The sequence below is a fragment of the Anomalospiza imberbis genome, chromosome 4 (genome assembly GCF_031753505.1).
Source record: "Anomalospiza imberbis isolate Cuckoo-Finch-1a 21T00152 chromosome 4, ASM3175350v1, whole genome shotgun sequence".
Taxonomy (NCBI): Eukaryota; Metazoa; Chordata; class Aves; order Passeriformes; family Viduidae; genus Anomalospiza; species Anomalospiza imberbis.
In genome coordinates, this window is record NC_089684.1 from 39,196,708 (window position 1) to 39,218,990 (window position 22,283).

Here is a 22,283-nt window from a genome sequence, read left to right on the forward strand (position 1 = left end):
CTCTTCAGACCTCACTGTGACACCTCTAACTTTCTACCATCTTTTCTGCTGCAGGTTTATAATTTTTTCTTTAGAAACAGTCATGGTGAATGCCTCCCTTTTTTTCTACAGTCAGGCCACTGAGCCACTAATTTTTCATTTTCAGTTCTCTTTAAACTTACTCTAACATCTCAACATAAATCAGAAAGAAATTGAAAAATCCTCCATGAGCATTAGAAGCTCAGAGTAACAGAACAAAATGCAGAAGCAAACACAGCTCAAAGTATCTTTATGTCTTGACTACCACACTGGAAACTCAAGACCATTCAGAATCACCCTCTTGACTTCTTTCATCAAGGATAAACAGATTTTTATCTCAATTGCTCCTTACATGGAACTATTTTTCTTCAGAGCTGCAGGATTATATTTTCATAAACTGCCTTTAAAACTGGTATGTATCCAGTCCACATTCTTAATTCCTTGATTAATATGTATCAGTGTGTCGACTACATGCAAAATAGGAAGGGTGTGGACAGGCAAGAAAAAAATCCAGGAGCTTAGTTCATATCGATAAAACATATCGAACTTCTAAGCAGGCTGGGTAAGAAATAATCTTTTCCAAATAAAACATTCTGACAATGAACAATGTCAATTACTATAATTTTTGCTGACTTCAAGTATTGTTAGCTCTAACTAATAAACATACACAAATAGATTTTGTAAAACAAAACTGCTACACAAGACAGTTACATTAGGTAGCATGTTAGATGTAGCACAATTATGGAATGAATTATGGCTTGGGAATGTGTAATAAATAAAAGACTGTGGCATAACTGAGTGCAGACACAGTGTTTGCACAATGGCTTGTGCAGTGACAGAATCCACTACCTGATGCAAAGGAGACGTTATTACGAATGGCCCAAACAAGAAAATTCCTTAGCTTTCTTTGACTACCTCTACACTCATTTAATTACAAAATCTATTAGTTCATATACCCCTGCTGCTGAGAAGGGATTGTTTAGTGATCTCTACAGAAGGTTGGGAGCAAAACAACCACAAAAGCTTTAGTCAAATCTAAATAATGGGTTAATGAATACTTGGCAGGCTGCTTTGAAGAACAAAAGCTTTAAGTGATTTACTCGAGGTTATTTCACATCTGTATTTCTGATCAGAATTACACGTAAAATTAGTCCCACAGCTTAACATTTTCAGATTCTCTGGATTTCTGGACATGCCCTGGTAGGATCAGGAGATGCTGCCTACCTAGGAGATATGGAATGTGGCACATCCTACACAAATCCCTCAGCATCCTATCAAGGATTTAAACCAAGAGGATTTTAAACTCTCACAAAGCTGTATCACAGAGTGTTCTTCACTGCCAAGGCAGAAAACTAATTCAGCCAACAGAGGGAATGGGGAGACAATATAAACAGGTGTTTCCTTGAAAACTTCAGCACAGTCAGTAATAGTACAGGAAATGGATCTCCAGAGGCCACAAATCATTAGCATCTCTAGTGCATTTGCAAATTCCTACTGTGCAAAGTCAGCCTGTAAAAAAAGGCCATTGCTAATAAGTGCCTTGTCTGGTTTCCTACACCATTTAATTTCAGATGAATTTTATGAGAACTCTGCTACATATTTTACCTCCCATCTGGTTCAGATTTGACAATGAAATATTTGTGTGTCCCACCCTGTACTTTTTAAAGCTCCAAAACCAGATGTCTCCAGCACAACACAACTGCAGCAGGTCACACCACATTCTTCAGCAAGCTGCGCCAGGCCTACTACCTCCCACAGACAGACCCAGGTAAGATAAAACCAGGTTGTTTACTCCCTAAAAAAGCAAACACAAACAAACAAACAAACTCACCACCTCCAGGGCACTGTTTAAAAAGACAGTTTAAAATGTATTATGGCTTAACCTTCCAAGAGGTTTGATCTTGATCAAGTGCTTGTTCTGGAAACTAAACACATTAACAATTTCAGCGGGGGATGATATTTTTTCCCCTCTGCTGGCTTGATTCAAGCAAACAATTTTGCAATTTCTCTGTTGCTTCAGTGCATAGCACTTCTAGGAAGCTCACAAATTTCACAGCTGCATACATTGCACATGAGAAGGACTCTGAGGAAAACATCTTCAATCAAATTTTGCATTTTCAACAGTAAGAATGTTCATTTCTTAGCAGCTTCATGCTACATATGATGCCACCTCCTGTGACACAAATCATTTATTTGTGTCACCAAAACATCAAAATGACACCTGTTATCCTTCCCTGAAGATACAAATGCCCTTCATGCAATACAAAAGAATCTGTAAGGGATGCTGAGAGAGCTTTTTCCCCAGAAAAATGTTGAAGTTTTGATGTGCCTTTAAACAGGGCAAATACCTTCTAATGCACCAATTTGGTAGCTTTTCATGCAAATTAAAACTGGATAGAAGTATTTACTGTAACAGTAAGTAGCAGTTACATTTATAAGGAGGTATCCCCCAAGAAAGTCCACTTACAGAGCCTGTCAAATCTTAAAAAGCTGTAGTAGCAACTAAAACCTGCAATAATTATACTTCAGACTAGCTAAATATCTCTTGGAATCATCACAAAGCAGGATATTAAAAAAAATACTATTAGCTGTTTGCACAATAATCCCTTCTTAATGTCACACATGAAAGGACACAATTGTTCCCAAATCTTTTAATGAAGTTTTTCCCAGTCTGGCAAAACATTTAAACATAGGTGTAAATTTAGTTTTATGAGTTTTCTCCTTGGAAATTAGTGTTATGTAGCTTATGATCCTATTGTTTGCTTGATGGAGACACCAAATTAGGCCAGGGCAAGAACCCTGGGAAAAGAAAGGAGTTAAGTTACTGGAAATAAAAGGTAAAACCACAGAAAAGAGCCAAATAGTATGAGAACCAGTAGATTCATTCCTGCTAATGAGATGAGAAAGGAAGAACTCCATCAGCTTAGCTGTTTATGCCAAGTTAAATAGGCTTGAGTAAAAGACACACATTACCCTTCTGTAAAAGAATGAAGATATTTAATAAAATAATTCTAGAAAGGTAAATACATTTGTGATTGTACAGTGTAAGAATAATTTATCAGGAAATAATGTCTGTTGTTTTTGTAACATAATTACTTACTTTCCCCTTTCTACTGCCAAGGCATCTATTTCATCAAAGAAAAGAATTGAAGGAGATACTGCTCTGGCTTTCCTGAAGATCTACAAAAAAAACCAACAATGAAATACCCAGTTTTAAGGAAAGGAAGCTGTTTACAGTACACCATCACCCCCCACACACCTCAAGACCTACAGAGCTTCACATAATAGACATCAGCCTGTCTTGTCTTGGGTTGTTTTTATTTGAAAGCAGATTTTTTTTTTTTAACAGTAGTAACAGCTGCCACAGGATTCCAAATTCGACCTGTATCACTAGGTCAAGGCAGGAGAAAGCTAAATATCCCTGCTGCTTCATTTCTTATTTTCTTTTTTAAACTTACACCATGAGTTTTTCAGAAAGCTGAATGGTCATCTCAAAAGTAGAGAAGAATTTGAAAGCTAAGGAAGCTTAGTATCAGACGTTATCCACAGCTCGCCCTTTCTCACCTCTCTCACCGCTCGTTCAGACTCACCAACGTATTTATTCATCAACTCAGGCCCCTGAAAAATAGAAAATTAAAAAGCATGGTACATTTGTATACAAAATGACTGAGACAATCTGCCAGTGCTACACTGGTCATACTCTGTTACAAAAAATTCTGAGACTTTGTCATTTGTAAGTGTTATGGGTGCATTTTTACCTACCCTCTACCTGAACCAAGCTTTCTCCACTTATTTTAGTACCTATGCATGTTGCTTAGTCCTCTCAACCTGACACTTTGCCAGTACCTTCATGAGAAATGGAATTAACCAAAAAAACAAACACTGTGAGGTTCTTAAAAGTGCTCAACAACAGCACCAAGAGGCTGCAAACCAGCCACAAGGACAAATCACAGTAAAGCATTTCCTTGCACTCTCAACCTGCATCCTGCCCAATCAAGGACCACAGCAGTGACTTCAACTAATGTTTAACAGCACTTCTTTGAACTCTGCAGGTGAAGGAGGAAGCGCCACAGCAGCACACCTGAAACCCATCCCTAGCAAGGGAGCTGTTCAGTATCTGAGCTCATGCACATTCCTGCTCCTCTGCTGTGGCTGCCAAGCAGGATTATGAGTGCCAGCTGCTGTGGTCCCTGTTTATCCTCACAGCCCTGTCCACCAGGAACAGACTGGAGACCACAGGGTCAGCATTCCAGTCTTGAACAGTTACTTACAATTATAAAAAGTAAAACAATGGCAAATTCTCAGAGTATTTTCTGTTCTGCTGTATCCTGTAGGATAGGCTGCTTAAATAATGTTTCCTAAAGGGCCTCAGCTTCTCCTGGGATTGATAATGACTCATTGACTTCAGCCTGGTTTGCATCAACACTGACCTGAACCCACAAACAAGGATCATTATCTGCTGCCCTGAACAAAAAGAGCCAGTGGCTCCAATCTATTTTTCAGGCAACAACAGGTGTCCTTGTAATTTACCCTGAAAAAACAACATCCTTCACAGTCAGAAAGCTGAACCACCTCCTCCCAGCTGTGAGTGCCTTCAGGTAACACTCAGCCCAGAGCATAGGGCAGCTTTAACAGCAGGTATGTCACAATTAAGAATGTGTGGCAGACACACACTTTTATGCACTAGCAATGACGGAGCCTCTGTTACAAGCCCTCTTTGAATGGGACCATCTGGACTTTGTTCCCAGGTCGGTGGAACACAGATTCATCACTCAAAAAAATGCAGCACACTGTTTTCTGCAGCCTCCCTTCTCCATGCTCATTTTCATTCCTTCAGTAACAGTTAATACACTGACTTCACCTTGACACTGGAAAACACCTGTGCTCATGTAGGGGTAAAAAATATATGCTCTGAAAAGCAAAGCACAAGATATCTAATGCCAGCAGAGCATCCAGACATAAACACCATTTTTATTTATTTCTTTTCAAAGAGTTGCCCTTTATCCAAAGGACCAGGTGAGTGCAGCAGCCAGACCTAGAGCACCACACAGGCCAAAGCCACACTGTAAGGGTTGATAGGGCTGAGCCATATGAAAGGTAAATGATACAATTAGCATTGTTTTCTTTCAGCAACATCCATCCTTAAAGCAACTGCTGTGGCAGCTAAAGTGTCACCTGGAGGCCTCCAATGACTGCAAAACTGGAGTCTGGTGGGTACCTGCATGGAAACAGAATTATTCTGACACAAAACCGAGGAACGCAGGAAAGACAGAAGGGAAAAACAAGGTGAGGAGAGAAACACAAAAAACAAAGTGAGAGAGAGAAGCACAAAGCCTTTTGCTGCTATTGACACCACCCATGAGGAGCATGCAGCAGTTAGTGAGGGCCAGACTGCAGCTCAGAGACAGCCCAGCTGCTCCAGGCCCTCGTGGTTCATCAGGCTTAGGGCAAATGAGGAATCCGATAGCACAGTCCTGACAAATCCTTAAGGAATGAGAGCAGAGTCCTCTCTTTCCATCCAGCTCTCTGTCACAATGAGAAACCGCTGCAGACTTTACCCACAATTACAGATCTCTCTCACTAACTTTTCCTTGGCGTCTGTGGACCTTCCCTTTCATGACCTTATTCCCATAAGTAATCTTTATTCCCATGGAAACCAACATCACATGCATCTGTGCCAACGGGGTGTTCCTCTCCTATGACCCAACATTAAACAGCCTGACATTTTCTTTTGTCTCAGCAAAAAAAACCCTTAAACTCAAAACTATTCTATTTGAGCTTTAAGGTACAATATAATTTCAGATGCTTGTAGTTTTATTTTTAATTAAGCATTAAAATATGATGAAGGCAACATGAAAGCAATAAACACATTTTAAATGTTTCACAGATAATTATTTTGAATGCAACTTTTTGCTGTAAGCTTTGACATGAAGTCTTTTTTCCATTTTTCTCTTCTTTAAGCAGCAACTCCAGATGAAAGACCACTACATGTTAATGACATGTACATGTTAAAATCCCTGTGCAGGATTTTCATGAAAATTGGTTTGAAAGTCTCCTAGTTCACCCTTCATGAGGGGATCAGAACTCCATTTGAGTGTCGTGGTTTTTACTGCGAGCAGCTCAGAATCCTTATTGTCCATGGCAAGAAAAGAAAAGGCTCCGAAGTAAGACAAAGTACACACAGAAGAGGAGGAATTGCGTACAATTCAATCATGCAAACACTGAAAACCACAACACAAAAACTAGAAATATTCAAAGCAACTGGATGTAGCAAATTAACTGGGTGATATCTGATCCCACCTGAGTTGAGCCTTTGCCTTACCCTGTCTGCACCTGTACTGTCCTTTACCTCAGATTCATGGCAGCTCTTATTTAAAAAACAAATCTGCAGGACATGCAGTCTGCAGGCCATCACAAAATCACTTGCTGGCAGCTAATACAGCTTCTCATTTCCACAAAGCTCACCTTTAGCAGACTTTTTTGGAGGCGACTGAAGAAATATCAGAAGAGTTTTTACATTTTATTTTTCAGTGCTTTTCTAAATGCTTTAAAAATCAAATGACTTGAGCTTTACTCAGCAAGCTGACATTTGTTGAAAGATCATTTCTGGCCAAGGGGTGAGCATATGGATTCTTTTTAAAAGCTTTTTATAGCTGTTGATAGACTGACCAAGAGGTGGTAGTAAAAAATGGGCCAGTTTAATGCTGCACAGCTCTATTCTCATCTGCAACAAGTCATCTTCCACACAAGCAGACATGAAGAAATAAAACCTGTTTCTTGTGGTGTCATGGTTTGATGCTGGCACAATGCCAGCGCCCCCATGAAAATGCACTTTTCCAAATAATTGCTGTGAGATGTGATCAGAAACAGAGCAGAGCAGGCCCAAGCTTGATAACAAAGGAAAAAAAACTTTATTAAACTACTACTACCATAAAAACCACAGACATTAAATCCAGGATGAAGACCTTCCAAAACACTCCTCCTCCTCCACCCAATTTCCAAATGAAAGCACAGTGAGACACCACCCAGGATCCTGATCAAGTTGCCACCCTTTAGATAATCAATACTCAGTCCATCAAGGGTGACAGGAGTCTCTCCTGTGCCACAGACCCCCCAGGAAACACAACTGCCACCCTTGTGTTTCCATGTCACACATGGCAACCGCCCAGAGAAAATCTGCCAGTGTGACACTCTCCTTTCCATGTCACAGTGCTCTCACCACCGTGCATGGACAGACTGCTCATAGGGCTCCTTTAAGGATGCTTTGCCAAGGACCCAAGAAAAACAACAGTTCAGTTTCTCATCTTGGGACTACAGTCCCCCCCCTTTTCCCCCTGGGGCCGAGGGTCCAACAGCTCCTCCTTTTTGGGAAAATAGTCCCCCCCATTTTACCCTGGGGCTGAGGGTCCAAGAACAAAGATCTTCTTCCTCTCTTCTTCTTCTCTGAAGACAGACGGCCTCTCCATACCCTCTTCAACTTTCCTCTGTTCTCTCCACTCCTCTGTTGGTAGCCACTGAAACAGGTCTCTTGGCCCACCAACGCATCCCCCTAAATGCAGTCTCTGTTGCAGGAGAATTTGGTTCAGTCTATGGCTAACAAAAAAAGTCCAGCCACAAGCCACTCCAACATCTCCTCCCAACTCAAAAATTTCCTCTTCCATCATCTCAGATCCCAGATTGTCTCTCTTGTACTTTAAATCAAGGAGGAGTAGTATTTTACAAAGCCTTCATTTCTCAGGAAAGGGTTAAAAGTTCAGACTCCCTGGATGGCTGAAATCTCTGCCCAGCAGCCGATTCCCAAGGCCAAGGCTGGGCACCTTCCCCCCCCCACCCCCTCCCCTTCTCCTCCGCCAGCAAAGTTACAGGTGCCGTCCGGACTCTCTGTCTCTTCCCTCTGCGGGGGACAACAAAGGCATCTCTGCTTCTCTCCATCCTTCCGTCCACAGGAGCTGGCTCGGTTCCAGTCCTTCTACCCCTCGGCTCACCTCGACCAGGCCACATGGCTTCCCCTCCCCCACCCAGCCCGTGGCTGGGCAGGGGAGGTCTGCACAGCACCCTGACCAGAACCAAAGAGAGCGAGCTCCTGGGAGTTCCTGCTTTTAACCCCCTGTGTTCTCAGAGGCATGTCCATACCTTCAGTGGTCACTCCAGGTGCCAATATCCAAACCTGACCACTGATTGGTTTGACCCAACTTCCTGAAAAAAATTCACTTCCATATCAAACCACGACATGTGGTCATTTGCACAGGGACTCCAAAACCAGCAAGAGATTTGGAGCAGAAAATTGGCAGAAGCAGTTGTAGCTTAGCCATGCATATAAGCATGTGTGAGCTAGAGTCCAGACTGACAGTAAAAAAATCTGCCAATTCAGGCCCACTGGATACTGCTGAGGTTTCTTTATTCAGCCTCAAAGTAGAGAGAGTTTCCAGGCATGCTCTGCTTAAAGACTATTCCATCCCCACTTACAAGACATATCCCCGTGTATCATGAAACCTTCTACTTGCTTATGGTCTGGATTGGATGAATTTTAATTTCTTTTTTAATAAAAAACTCAAAATTTTTTGCATTTAAAATATTATCAGAAGCAACTCTTGAAAGATTAACTGCACAGAAGATAAAACCCCTGTATACATGCAGCAACATGAGATAAGCTTGTGCACACATAGTTTTGACAGAAGTTCTCAAAGTGGTTTTAAACTGCAAGAGGGACATCTGCTATCCCTGAAGTTAAAGAGTATCAGTCATTTTTCTGAGCAGGGCTTAAGACCACTTGCAGATTTTTTTCCATCACTTGGGTAGTGATGGAAATTTAGTCAGTGATTTCTCTTAATTTTTTTTTTTTCACTCTTTTGACAAGCAGACAAGTTATGCACTTAGGCTTTCTGAGTCACATGGGCACAGCTCCAGATGTCTCCAGCACACAGCTCAGTCTAGACTCTTCAGAAATACCCTGATAACCTCACATACAGGTTCTGGGCTCTTACACAGACACATTAAACTGTTAGCCACAGAGTATAATTCCTGTGTCCTAAAAATCCAAGTAGAGAGTTTATATCTCATCCAATAGATTACCACTCTAGATTATTACTACAAGATAATGAACAATTCCTTCTTTGCCATGTTCAAAGCAGAAATGATCAGACACTAAAGTAGCAGTCATAATTAATATTCAATTTCAAATGATGTCTCTAGAAACTGAGCTCTGTATTGTGAATCTCAGAAAAGAACCAAAAAAAAGAAAAGACAGAGGTGCTAAAATTATTTTTCAACCGTTCACACTGTGTTTCTAGGGCAATGTTCACTGCCCACAGTCACACACTGGCATCCGAGTTAGACATTCACATTAACTGATTTAGGCAGACAGCCATTCACCTCTCAGGTGCCACATGCTGATTTCTCTTAAGACTGCAGGAGAAGCTTAGACATCCAGCTCAGAGGAACAACGTTTGATCCTACCCCACCAATACACCCTTCATACAGTTAAAAGCAGCATCTTTTTTTAATTCTTTCCAGTTTTGACACTGAAGGTGAGATAAAGTCATGGAATCACAGAATGGCCTGGATTAGAAGAGTCCTTAATGACCATTTAGTTCCAACCTCCACACCATGGGCAGGGACACCTTACACCAGACCATGTTGCTCAGAGCCTCATCCAACAATACCCAGGGATGGGTAATCCACAACTTCTTTGGGCAACCTGTGCCACTGCCTCACCACCCTCAGTAAAGAATTTTTCCTAATCTATCTAATCTAAATCTACTCTGTTCCATTTTAAAACCATTCTCCCTTATCCTGTCACTACATGCTCTTGGAAAAAGCTTTTCTCCGTATTTCTTGTAGGCTCTGTTTAGGTTCTGGAAGGCCACAATTAGGTCACTGTAAACCTTCTCTTCTCCAGATTGAACAATCTCAATTCTCTCAGCCATATACTCTATTCTAACAACAATGAAAAGACTCAGAAATTAGTTATTGAGTCCTTTGGCATTGTAATCTCCATGGCAAAATGCTATTCCATCCCTCCCACAGTCCAACCAAAGCAGCACTTGAGTCAGGGCAGCTGCAGGGAAGCGAGTTAACAAGATAAACACTGAAACTTCCTTTATTTTAACAGTAAGGCTCTTTCTAAGGCAAAGGCTGTATGTGCATGATTTGGTAATTGGTTACGCTGCATAGAAAAATATTTGCTCAGAAAACGCATTCTATTTGCTTGTTAAGAATAAAGCCTGCTTCTTCTCTTTCAGGGCTGCTTAAAGATTTAATCTGCATCACTCCCAGCTTCTCAGCACATGGAAGCCCCAGGCTGAGCACCATGCACCATTTTAATCACTTCCTCTCCCTCTGCCTCACATTCCAGAGGACCTTAAAAACTTGTTGACACCTGCCCGGGGTTTGAAAAACTTCAGTTTCAGCAGGTGCTTGTGGGCTCCAAAGCATTTAAGGGAGCAAACTGGCAAAATCCTGTTATTCCCAATCCCTGCAGTAGAGTTGTTACAAGCAGAATGTTCAGACTGCAAAGGCAGCTATAATATCCAATTTTCTTTATCGCCATGCCTCAGAGTCCACTTGTTTGCCATTTGCCTTGACCAGCAAACTCCAACGACAGTCTTCGGAGGCTTCCTTACACAAGACAGAAGCCAGGATTTGCACTGCAGAATGAACTGACTGGAAACATTGAATTACACTCACTGCATGCACCAGTGCCTTTGGAGTGCCTCTGGCATCATCAGGGAAGGATCCATGCAAGATCAAAAATCACACAGCAAAACCACACAAAATGAGCCACCCCTGCTGCAAAACTTATTTGCTGAGACTTCACACCTTCAGCAACACCCCGTTCCTCCACTGGTAACTTGAAGAGAGAAAAACTAAGTGCTAATAAAAAAATAAATGTGCAAGGTAATTGAGAAGGGACAAAGAGAAGAGAATTATATTTAACCATTTTCTGCCTGCATCTTCACTTTTGGTAAGCTTATGGTAAGAATGGATGAATTATTTATTTTTAGTGGAGTAAAATATGCAGAGACCTTCAGGATTAAAAGAGCTCATCCGAGTATCTCAACTTGTTATCCCTTGTAAAAAATGTCAAATTTTTCAAACAGTTACATTTACTATCTGCTAATTAACTAACAATTTATTGTATATGTGTTACTGTGGATCTTTTTAGAAATTTTATCAAATGTTTGCCAAAATTTCTCATAAAACCACAATGCTTCTGCATTTTTCATCTTAAATGCTTTGCCTTTAAACTACTTACAGTCACCAAGCTTTCTTATTTCAGGCTTCTGCTCACTGAAATCCCCATCAAAAGGCTAAGCTATCTCCCCAAAACTCAGCGACAGTTCTGCACAAAGCAAAGCAGTCAACCTTTCCAAGCCTCATTAATCTGTTGGAGCTGCCACAGCCAAGAGCTGAAGGGAAAAGCAGAGGAAACTTGAATTGGAAAATATTTTGACATAATTGACCCAGATGACAAACTAAGCTTAAGCACATGTCAAGCACGGGGAGTGGTACAAAAGCATCGGCTGGGTGATACAGGAAGCTAAACCAAGCCAAGGTGAAGTCAGAGCCCTGGGAACAGTGTATATTTCTGTAATCACTGCTCATTGAAAAAATAAAAGATTCCTTCAGCCCAAGCTCTTAAGTAACAGCAAAAAAAAGGTCAGGAATATTTTCTCTTTTTTTTTTCTTAAATCACCCTGTAGTTGTATCTCTTAACCAATGTTTCAAATTAAAGTTTAAGAACAGTATAGTTCACATTATCTGTATCAGTGGTTTGCTCAGTGCTGACATCCTTAAACACTCCTTACTGTCACAGGTGGATTTGGTTTTCTTTGTTTTGTGTGGTAGGGTTTTTTCCAAGTACTGCTTCATCCTGTTTACAAAAATTACCATGTCTCACTTAGCTGAGCTGCAAGGCATTTAACTTTTTAAAATTTAAGCTGGTTTTTGTCACTACCCTAAATGAGGCTTTGCCTTACTTTTGATTTTAAACAGACAAATGTTAAAAAACACTAAGCAGCAAAAGGAAAAATGATGTTTCTAAACCTTCACAAGCATATAGAAGTTACATAATTTTTCTTGCTATATACCTTATAAACTCAGTTAATCTGCTTGTTGGACAGAAAACAAAACTCCAAGGCCCCATGGATCAGACCACCACAGCTGGGTGATAGAGTTTATCTGGATGGGTACCCTGATGGTGCCTCCCAGTCTGACATCTTAAGAGCAGAAATAGGTTAAAACTAAAAAAAGCTCTAAAGAAAGCTCTTTTTTTTTTAATTTGGTAGCAAAGTTAATGACCTAAATAGCATAATAATAAGAGGGGAGGAAAAATTCCACACAGACTCTCTGCAAATTGCCTCCAAGAAAAGCAACAGAAAATCTGTAAGGAAAAGTAATACTCATTTGATTCTTAGCACAATACAATGACACAGGATTTCCTAAAAAAAAAAAAAAACTAAGAAATTTAAAATTGAAGAGGGCAGTCATTACACATCTAAATAAACTAAGATACAAGACAAATGCAGATATAATTATCTATGCCATACAGCAAGATAGGTGAGTTTCTTCTAAAACTATAATATCACCACAAAACTCCTAGTGGTATCACAAAAAATATAGCTCAAAAAAAACCAGCTAGTCAAAGCTGACCCTAAGTGCAGGAACTCTCAAAACAGTCCACAGAAATACCTACCACATAAATAGTCAAAAGAGGGAATACAGTGACAAAGGGTTTCATTTCCTTCATGTTCAGTTTCAGAAAGACAGATGACATCTAGAGCAAAAATGTCAGAGAGACAGGTTGTAGATAACAGCAAGGTGTCATCAGCCTGGCAGAAGCTGAAAGTTATATGCCCATCATGTTCAAAGGATAGGTCCAATACCTGTACATAAGGGATTTTTCTTATTAGCACAAAAAAAATGCATAGAACACATTTCAGAAGAAAATCATGAACTTTGGTACAAGCACAAGAGGATTGTGAAAGACAAAAGTGCAGAGAAGGCTGACTGAAACTAGCAGTCAGATCAAAAGGTGTTGATAAGTCAAGACTGATGTTCAATCCTGCAGAATGAAAAAAATTATCCTAATCCATTCCTTCATGCAGTCTTACACTCGCTTGTATCCAGGAGTGCAAAACATTGAAAAATCTCCAAGCAGCTGAGAACAATTCAGTTGCCTTTTCTGTAACAGAGCTTTGGAGGGAGGAATAATCCAGATGACCACTAAAACCCTGAAAAGCCTCAATGCTACAAGAGATATAGAAAAAGGGGTTGGCAGGAAGGAGCAGGAAGAGCCATCCCCTGGAAAGTAGTTGACAACCTCCTCCCAAGTAAATTTAGCAGATACATTGTATTAGAGACAAAGAAAGTCAAGAGAAAGAACAAAAATAAACTATTTCCCCTAGGAATTATATGCAAGATTGCTTTGTAAAACAAACCAACCAACAAGCTGCTTTGCTCTGGAAAAGCAAAAGGTCACCAATCTTGGTGCAAATACAGCTATAAAAAGTTTTTGGCCAAGTATCAAAGAGCAACATTCATTGTAACACTAACCATTCAAACCTCACAATAGATTTCAGGAGAGAACAGGATGCAACGTCAAACATCTGTTAACACGTTATTTTCTTCAGCTCCTCTGCCCAGAAATGACAAGGAGACTCAGCCCATCTCCCAAACCTCACGAGAGGCCAGTCAGACATGGGCCAGAGGCTGCCTTGTGACAGCTCCCCATGCCCAAGACAGATGGAAAGGTCACATTCAAACAGTTTGCTCATAACCCAGCTGAAACGTCTCACTGAACAGAGGCATCTGTACAAACTGCACAGACACGTCTGACAAACAAAGCCTTCCTGGGGGCAGGCTGGGGCAGGGGCCATACCTGCTGCACTGAAGCAGGACAGCCAGCTCAGACAAGGACAGTACATCCAGCACTGAGGGCAGCCGAGACTTACTGTGCCCGTGGCTCTTACATGCAGTGTGCAGACGCAATAGGTGCAGCCTTCAAAAATCACCGAACCGAGCAAGCACTGCATGTAACAGAATCGATTTCCTCTCAGGCTTCACAGACAAAGGGAGAGGCAGCATCCAGCAGCATGTTCCCACAGCTAGAGCTGTGCCTCCTGCCTGCAGCCCCTGCTCCAGAAGGGCCCAAGAACCTCTGACCTCTGCACTTTCCCAAAGAGTATCCTACAAGCTATACAGCAGACACTTTTCATCAGAATTACTTACTTGAGAGAGACTGGAAGGAAAACGCAAGTCTGAAAAGTAAATCATCAAGAATTGCACTTTCATTTCAAAATGCCTGATGCCAGTTCCAGGGATGGATATCCAAGACACAATGTAGAGAAGGAGAAAATTAACAGGGCTCTAAGCAAGAAAAGAAAAATCCCCTCTCAAAAACATCCCAACAAAACAAACCAAAACCCCACATATTCATCTACTTTGGATTTATTGCAGGAACACTTGCAGTAGAAATTAATTCATGCCTGTTGTGCTTGAAAAAGTGCTACAGATGATGTTTAACACATTTAGTACATGATGGATGTTGCCTTTTTCTGTCCAGGAAACAAATGTGAAGTTAGAGTAAGTGGGCTATGTTCCCTTCCTCCTGGAGTCAACATGTCCAAGGTTGGACATGCTCCAGAGATGTACTTCTTGAAACATCTGTACATTGAATATTTGACCAGTTCCAGGCCAGGGGATTTAAACCAACTGGGAATCACAGGCAATTTCCTAGAGCCAGACAATTCTGCAGCTTTTCAATGATGGAGAATGTTATACGTGCAGAACTCCACCATGGAAAAACGCTGCATTACTGTACACCAGCATTTCCTATCATTGCACCTTTGGAAACCTCCTGGTCAGCATGAGCCACCCTTCACTTTCAGACAATTAACTGCATCAGTAAAACTGTCTGACAGTGCCCTGATTGAAGGATACAAGCTAGCAACAACATTCATTTTCAACTGGTTTGGTTTTTGTTTTGTTTTGGGTTTTTTTTTTTTTTTTTTTCCCCAGACTGGTACCTTTTTTTCCTCACCCTCCCAGGCACCAGTGCTTAGGGCAAGACAAAGAGTAATGTTTTCTTTTAAGCAGAGTCAGAGGAAAAGGTTACCTTGTTTACCAGTAACTCTGGAGCACAAAGAACTACTTTGTCTTTATGGAAAAGGCAGTAAAGGTAGAGTTTCTTAAGGGCTGAGGTTTCCAAGGCTGCCCTCGTTGATGTGACTGTGACCCAGAGGGCTGCCTGTAATCCCACGAGCCCGGGCAGTGAAGGGCTGCTGGCTTTAGGGTCAACACAACTGCCTCTGCTCCCAGAGAGGATCCACAGCTACAGCGCGTCTGAAAGGATGGGAGGAGGAGGAAGCTGTGCAGAAACTAACACAGGAGGCTTTGTGAGTAAAGAGATGGTCAACAGAGAAGGGGACGTGATCTTACTGCTGAGGAGGAGATACTTTCAAAATACTTAAACAAATGTTTTTTCTTGCACTTCATTAACATTCTGACACAGCTGCAAGACTACCCCATGTGGAATCACTCTATCTTTTTTTTTTCCTCTCCTATGCAGTGAAGGTCAGTATTATTACTAAATAACTTCCATTCATGTGTTTTCCATACAACCCACAGTGATCAATTACACTGATTCATAGGCAACAAAATCCAAAATTTTTCTATACTAAGTGTTTCTTAACGCTGAGAGAATATCCCATTTATATAAGAGTATTCAAGATATAACTGATTTTTCAAGCTTTCTGAAAACTGATGAAGTAGAACTATTTCCCCAGAAAAAACGGCAAATAGGACAAGAAAAATCTGTAATGAAACACAGTGAGATAAAGAGTGACCTTCCTGAGGAATGAAAAGGAATGTAAGAGATGAGATGATATTTCCATGCACGCAAGTAATTATTACAATAATAGCAGCTATCCACTATCCAGAGTCACTTTTCATTTACATTGCTTTAATTGCAGTATAAATATTGTCGCCACTTTTAGAAAGACTTTAAGCAATGCCAATATTTACGACCTCACTCCACAGCTTACCCATCCATCCAACACCTGTGCTGTGACAAAATAAACAACAATTCTTTTAACAGCATACAAGAAAACACAAACTTACTTGATATTTACAAGGTGTTTGCTGGAGCATATAAAGGGATCAAACACTACAAGCCACTGGATTTTAACAGTGGAAATTGGTAAAACCATCAGTTGTTATGCAGGAGTTAAGAAAACATGAGTGTGAGTGGCCTACCTTCACTGCCAAGAAGTTGAGGCCACTTTCATGAGCCAAAGCTTTCGCTATCATGGTTTTTGAGCACCCAGGAGGTCCATAAAGCAGGACACCCTTGGGAGGCTGAATCCCCATTCGGATGAAGGACTCTGGATGTTTGAGAGGCCATTCCACTGCCTGCTTCAACTTCAGCTTGACATCTTCTAGTCCTCCTATGTCTGACCAAGATACCTGCAGAACAGAACATTTTTGCTGAATTCAGACCATGGAACAGAACTATTAAAAAAGTAAACAAATAAAAAAACTCTGTCGAATGTGTACTGGCTCTTTAATGAAGTTGTTTTTAATGAGTCACTTCTTCAAAAAGTCTTTATTAAACAAGAAGCAAAAGACAGGCTTGTCAGGAATACATAAAGGCATGTGTTATGCCCTACCAAAAAACCAGACAGATCTAAAACCTGCCACAGCTCTTCCTACATGGCTGTCAACAAACCCGAGACTTTTCTCCACATCGTCCCAGCCTGCTCTTCCTCTGGTCACCATCCACTCCCATTCATTTCAAATATTAAACATGTCAAGGCACATCTGAATCAAAGGATCTTCTGCCTTAAAACACTCTCCCAGAAATTTGCTCAACATAAATCATCCTTCAACTCTGGAAAGTGGGTTATACGTGAAAAGCAAGCAGAGTGCTGCTGAGAGATAAGGTATTGCCTTTCCCCTGAGCTGAAATCTGGTGTCACCCTTGGTTTATCCCTATTTTGTCCTGATGCCAGGACAAGGAATAGAAACTAGAAGTAGACAGTCTCTGAGAAAGGTAATTTAGTCTGCTATTGAAGTGGATGAAAAAAAGCATTTGGATGTGGTGCAAGCAGTTTTATTTAAGACCAAGCAAACTTCAAATCAAATAAAATTTCTCTTAGAATGTTAGACTTTGACATAGAAGAAAATTACAAAGAGAGCAGAGAGCAAACAGCAAACATAACAAAAGTTTGTGTTTACGAGTCAGATATGAAATAGTGTGACTATTCATAGTCACATAGTGTGACTTTGATTTAGTTTAAAAAGATGCATTACCTACCCTTACAACCATGGATTCTATGTAGGAGCTTTCTAAACGCACAGAACTAAATTTGACGCTCTTAGACAACTTTTTCTCAGGGAATAAGACAATATAAGTTTGTTCTCCTTTTTTCAGTATCAATCCTTACTCATACCTGGCAAAGCATGGATTAGTCATTCTATCATAATGTCTTTCTATCTAGACAAAGATTTTGACAAACATGAACAAGACCATCTTGAAATTAATTAGGCCATCATGAATTCCCTGTAAGTTTCAGCAACAGAAGGCAAGATCTATTAGCAGTACTTTACATGCACATAAAAAGACAGGGAGAAAACACTTAAATGTTACTTTTACTCTCTTAAATATTCAGTCATGTACCCCTTGCAAATATTCAGTCTACTGAATATCAGTCAGGCATCGTTCAAGTGACTTTTCAGACCCACTATGTCATTTAAGACCAGCACAAGTGACAGAATTGTACAGAAAAGGTGAAGTAAGGTCACCTTACATAAAGGATGTTTTCAGCAATCTGGAGACTCATTCTGACTTCGCCTACATTTTAAATTCTGACAGTACAAGGTGTGGAATTGGTGCAGCAATAATATTAAAAGCAAAACCAGCTAATAAACCATTACCTTCACATTCTGGTGAATTCTTAACAGAAAAAACTTATCTCTCTCCTTTTGAAATGAGGACAAGTGTGGGGGGGAGAGGGGAGGGGAGCGGAGAGAGTTTGGGGAACAGTCCATCAGCAATAGTTTCACTGCTCTCACCTGCACAGAAACTCAAAGGAGAGGTCTTGCAACACCAGCAATGAGGTGTGATTTTCTGTCACTGTGGAAATGGCTTTAAAGATTAGCCTTGGGGCTAGGCTCACACATGGAAAACCAGCTCTCTGCTACAGCGTGTATGACACCAACATTTCATTACTCCTGCAATCTTAAGCTCTCCCCAGGTCAACAGAGCTCAGAGTGCAATGCAGAGCAGCAGCTCCCCAGAGGTTATTAAGTACCAGTAATAAAGAAATAAAGCAGACAGGCAAAGGATGTCTTACCAGAATCTTTTGCCTGCAAAGACACAAATCTGAGTGTTGAATTACAGTAAAGGGAGTGAAAGAGGCAAGCAAAACCCAGAGCACTGTCTGAAAAAAATTTCATAAAGACCCATAGGAGAGGGAGGAATGGCAACTGCAGTACAATTCTCCAAACAACTGCAGTATTAACTTCCTGATTTACAATGTGCATCCTCTCTCCCCTAAATCCCCACTGCAGAAAAAGCAGACTTCTAAAAAGGTTGTGACACACAGCAAAGTTCAAGGAAGGCTCTGTAAAAATGGAAGGCAAGATGCTACACAGAACTAGGCAGCAAGGATCTTACGTTTGCCTTGGTCACAGCCAACACAATTCAGACAAGAGGAAGGAATTGTGGCTTTATTCAGAAGTTACTTTGAACTCTTGTCATTTGATTGGCACATGGCTACTGCAAAGCAATGAAATATGAAAGGGCCCCACCATCTGAAAAATGAAGCTAAAAATAAAAAAATAAATCTCATGTATGTCAATGGTTTTACTTGTAACAAACTACATGGGCCAAAGGTCCCATCCACACCAAGGGGGATGCCAAGTGAGTACCATATCTGCAATAAATACCTAAAAAGCTGATATTAATGTAGTTCAAATTCCTGTCTTCTCTTTGGGAAAAAAAAATCTCACATCTTATAATTTACTTAGTGTTTGAAGTTATTTTTAGCAAGGATTTTTTAGATTACAGCATTCACAGAATATTTTTAGATGGAATGGACCCTGAAGATCATCTAGCTCCAAACTCCCTTCCTTTGGTAGGTGATATGGGAAGACACAAAATCTGTTGCACCCAGATTACTTCAGAATCTACTTTAAACTCACCCCAGGCAGCAAGCAGATGGCTTGAAATTTACTCTACATCTTCAGAGAATATGCATTACTTTGTGGAAATGCAGGTCCTTTCAGCACAAAAGTAATCTCCACTATGTTGTTAATAAAAGAAATTAATTCCAGTAGTACTCCAATAATTCGGTGGGTGTTTAACAAATAAAACCAAGTCACAATCAAGGAAACCACAAGCAGGATGGTTTAGTGGACAAGAGGAGCCTGAGGAATAGATTGACCAGGACTGAGAACAGATTTCCTGCAGTACCTCAAGACCTTGTTTCTACCTGCCTTTTGTGCTGTTGGGCAGCATTCCACCGGTTCCAAAGGGGCTGGAGTGCCTGAGAGGCACAGCAAAGGAATAACGTGAGCCCACAAGCCTGCAGCACAATGAACAAGGCAAGAATCAGTAACTCTGGCTCTCAGCAGAGCCACTTAGCCTTGAGGATATTGGTGCCATGACACCATTTCCAGGAAAAGCTGTCTGGGGCCAGCCCAGGCAATTCCACCCTGCACAGCATGGAGACTCTTAGCAAGCCAAGTGTGACATCCGAGCTGGCTGCGTGCAGCATCCGGTTCACAGATTTTATTTCCCATTCCTATAAGTTTGGGAATGAGGGTCTACAGTTGTGTAATCTAATTCCCAAATGACTCATTTACATGCAATGAAACATAAATGTTTTCTTCTAGGGCTTGGGGAGCTGCTGAGGAACACCAACACAACTGCTCACAGAATCAGGATTTAGTCAGATTAAATACAAAATTATTTTGCTCAAACTTCTTAACATAGATCAGAGCTGCCTTAAACCAGATCAGTTCCACAGGCCAATTTAAGTTGGGTCTGCTACTGAACTACTATAAAATGTAATTAAGAGGGCAGTGAGCATGGTAAAGATGAACCTGGCACCACCAAATGAACTGTTTATATAATGACAGTCACCTGACAGGTGACTGTTTGGCAGTCATAATCAGCCTACAGCATTGAATTCTGCCTTCATTTAAAACCATGTAATACCACTGAAGGCATTCAGGCCACATTTACATAAAAATTTGAGCAATCAAACTGCTCACAGCTTTGTTCCAACACACTTTGGTTATAAATGCTAACAGTTGGTTTCTGCTTTAGTTTGTGTCTGCTTCCCAAAAGGCTCCAGCTTCCATGGCTGTTTCAGACCTTCCTTGAACATGCATCTGAAGATTTTTACCCTATTAATCCACTCAGCATAAAAAACCACAGATCAGGAGACATGATCCTGCAGTCCAAACTCTTCCTGAAGCATTAAGAACCATTCTGCAAATGGTTCTTCAAAATGATAAATAAATAAATAAACACCCAAACAGAAAGAGGATGCATAACATTTACCAGTAACCTGAGGCCTTCACTCCATAAAATTCCTCTCTTTATGTGGCCTGACAACGTTGCCACAGCATTGCACAAAACTACTTACTTTTGGCACATCAATTGCCACCTCCCTCATGGCGCTGGGCCTGACATCATTCATCCCCTGCAGGAAGTCATTGAAAGCAATCATCACTGACCCAGCCACTGCGGTGTCCCACAGGCCTGGCCTCTTCCCCAGCACTCTCCGCAGCGCGTACAAACCTAGTGAAACAAAAAAACATGGAAATAGGCAGGCTTCCTCCTGGTTCTCACAAGCACAGTGTACCACACACAAACATACTGCAGCACTGGAAAGGAAATTATGTTCAAAAGTGTCTCAATGCTGGGCCTGAACTATGTCACAGAACATACAAGACACTTCTGAAAGAGAGCACAAAAAAGGGGATTTAACAACCACAGACAGAATATAAGGTGTATCTGTTCCAAATGACAGAATGAAACAGCCTTGTTCCCATTTTCCCAGAGATGAAACTTACAGGGCAAACCCTCCAGAGGTCCATACATCGATCTGAACACATTTCTAAACCAGAGAGGAAGTGGGACAATGAACATTCAAGGACATGTTAAATCAACTCACAAGAAATTCACAACCTCACCCACTTCTCTATTATCAGGACAGTATCTTCAAAAGCTTTGAAAAAAACCTGATGAGATTGCTTTAACTTCCATCGCAACCCTATTTTAACATGTAGTAAGATGCCAGACACCTGCATTTTTCTTTATATGGAACAAACATTCCCTGTGACACTCAATAGCTCTTTGTTCCCTTCAGCAATTACACTTTTCAAATGCAGGCAGAGGTTTTACCCACTCTTTTTTTTGGACAAATCACTCACATACAGTATCTATAAATCTTGATACTAATTCCTAGTTTCCTCCAATAAATCAATCCCTCAAAAGCCACACAAGTCCCACCTACTCACAAATCTATAGTCCTCAGGCAGGATCGAGAGGTACCATTGGCAGCTCCCAGGCACTCCCAAGAGAGCAACTGAAGTCCCTGTTGTGTAAGATGCCCAAAAGCAGGATTGTTTCCCCTGTGTAATTACCCTTTTAAGGCCTAATATAATTTAGAGTTTTATTGCTTCTGCTTCCAAACCTGTCCTGTGACTGAAAAGGTTAAATTTTTTTTTTTTGGTATATCATTACATGATGAGTACAATTTTATGTGCAGGTACCCACACATCCAGATACGCAGTATCTGTTGCCATGTGTTTCAAAACAAATGAAGCACTTCACACCACACCAGCTCACCTTGCATGACTATAAAAAGACAAACATTTGTTAAGTCTCTTCTATATTTAACCAAACAAAACATCAATTTGTGCTACATGAAAGGACAATAAAAGGGATAAGCCGTTTCTGAAAATAGACATGGTTTTAACTTTCAGCAGATTGTTGTCTTTTTTTCTGCAGAGGCACTGGAAGATGCAGACATGCAAAGTTTCTGACAATGACAGGAATTCTGCATTTCCTACAATATATACAATGTGTAAAGAGACATAATACGTCCCCTGTGAAGCAGTACAGCTGGTGTCTCTCCATAAAGTGCCAATTACAGCAGTCAGAGCACCTGCATCCAATACCCAGGCTCTTAATACAATACCAGAAAGAAAAAAAAGTTTGTATTTCAGGTTTCCCCTTGCACAGAACGTCC

At 40.8% G+C, this 22,283-nt stretch overlaps 1 protein-coding gene across 6 annotated transcripts in view; it reads right to left on the minus strand.

Annotated features, from left to right (window-relative positions):
- AFG2A (AFG2 AAA ATPase homolog A) overlaps positions 1-22,283 on the minus strand; it is a 162,931-nt gene that overhangs the window by 121,281 nt on the left and 19,367 nt on the right. For 3 of the 6 annotated variants that reach the window (XM_068187932.1, XM_068187934.1, XM_068187933.1), the window contains exons 10-13: positions 20,673-20,827; positions 16,273-16,482; positions 3,583-3,636; positions 3,119-3,198 (exon numbers count right to left, since the gene is read on the minus strand). In XM_068187932.1, coding sequence (XP_068044033.1) covers positions 3,119-3,198; positions 3,583-3,636; positions 16,273-16,482; positions 20,673-20,827 — 499 coding nt within the window. Of the gene's footprint in view, positions 1-3,118; positions 3,199-3,582; positions 3,637-11,272; positions 11,427-16,272; positions 16,483-20,672; positions 20,828-22,283 lie in introns of those variants that run through there. The other 3 variants (XR_010998324.1, XM_068187935.1, XR_010998325.1) reach the window with 2 other exon arrangements.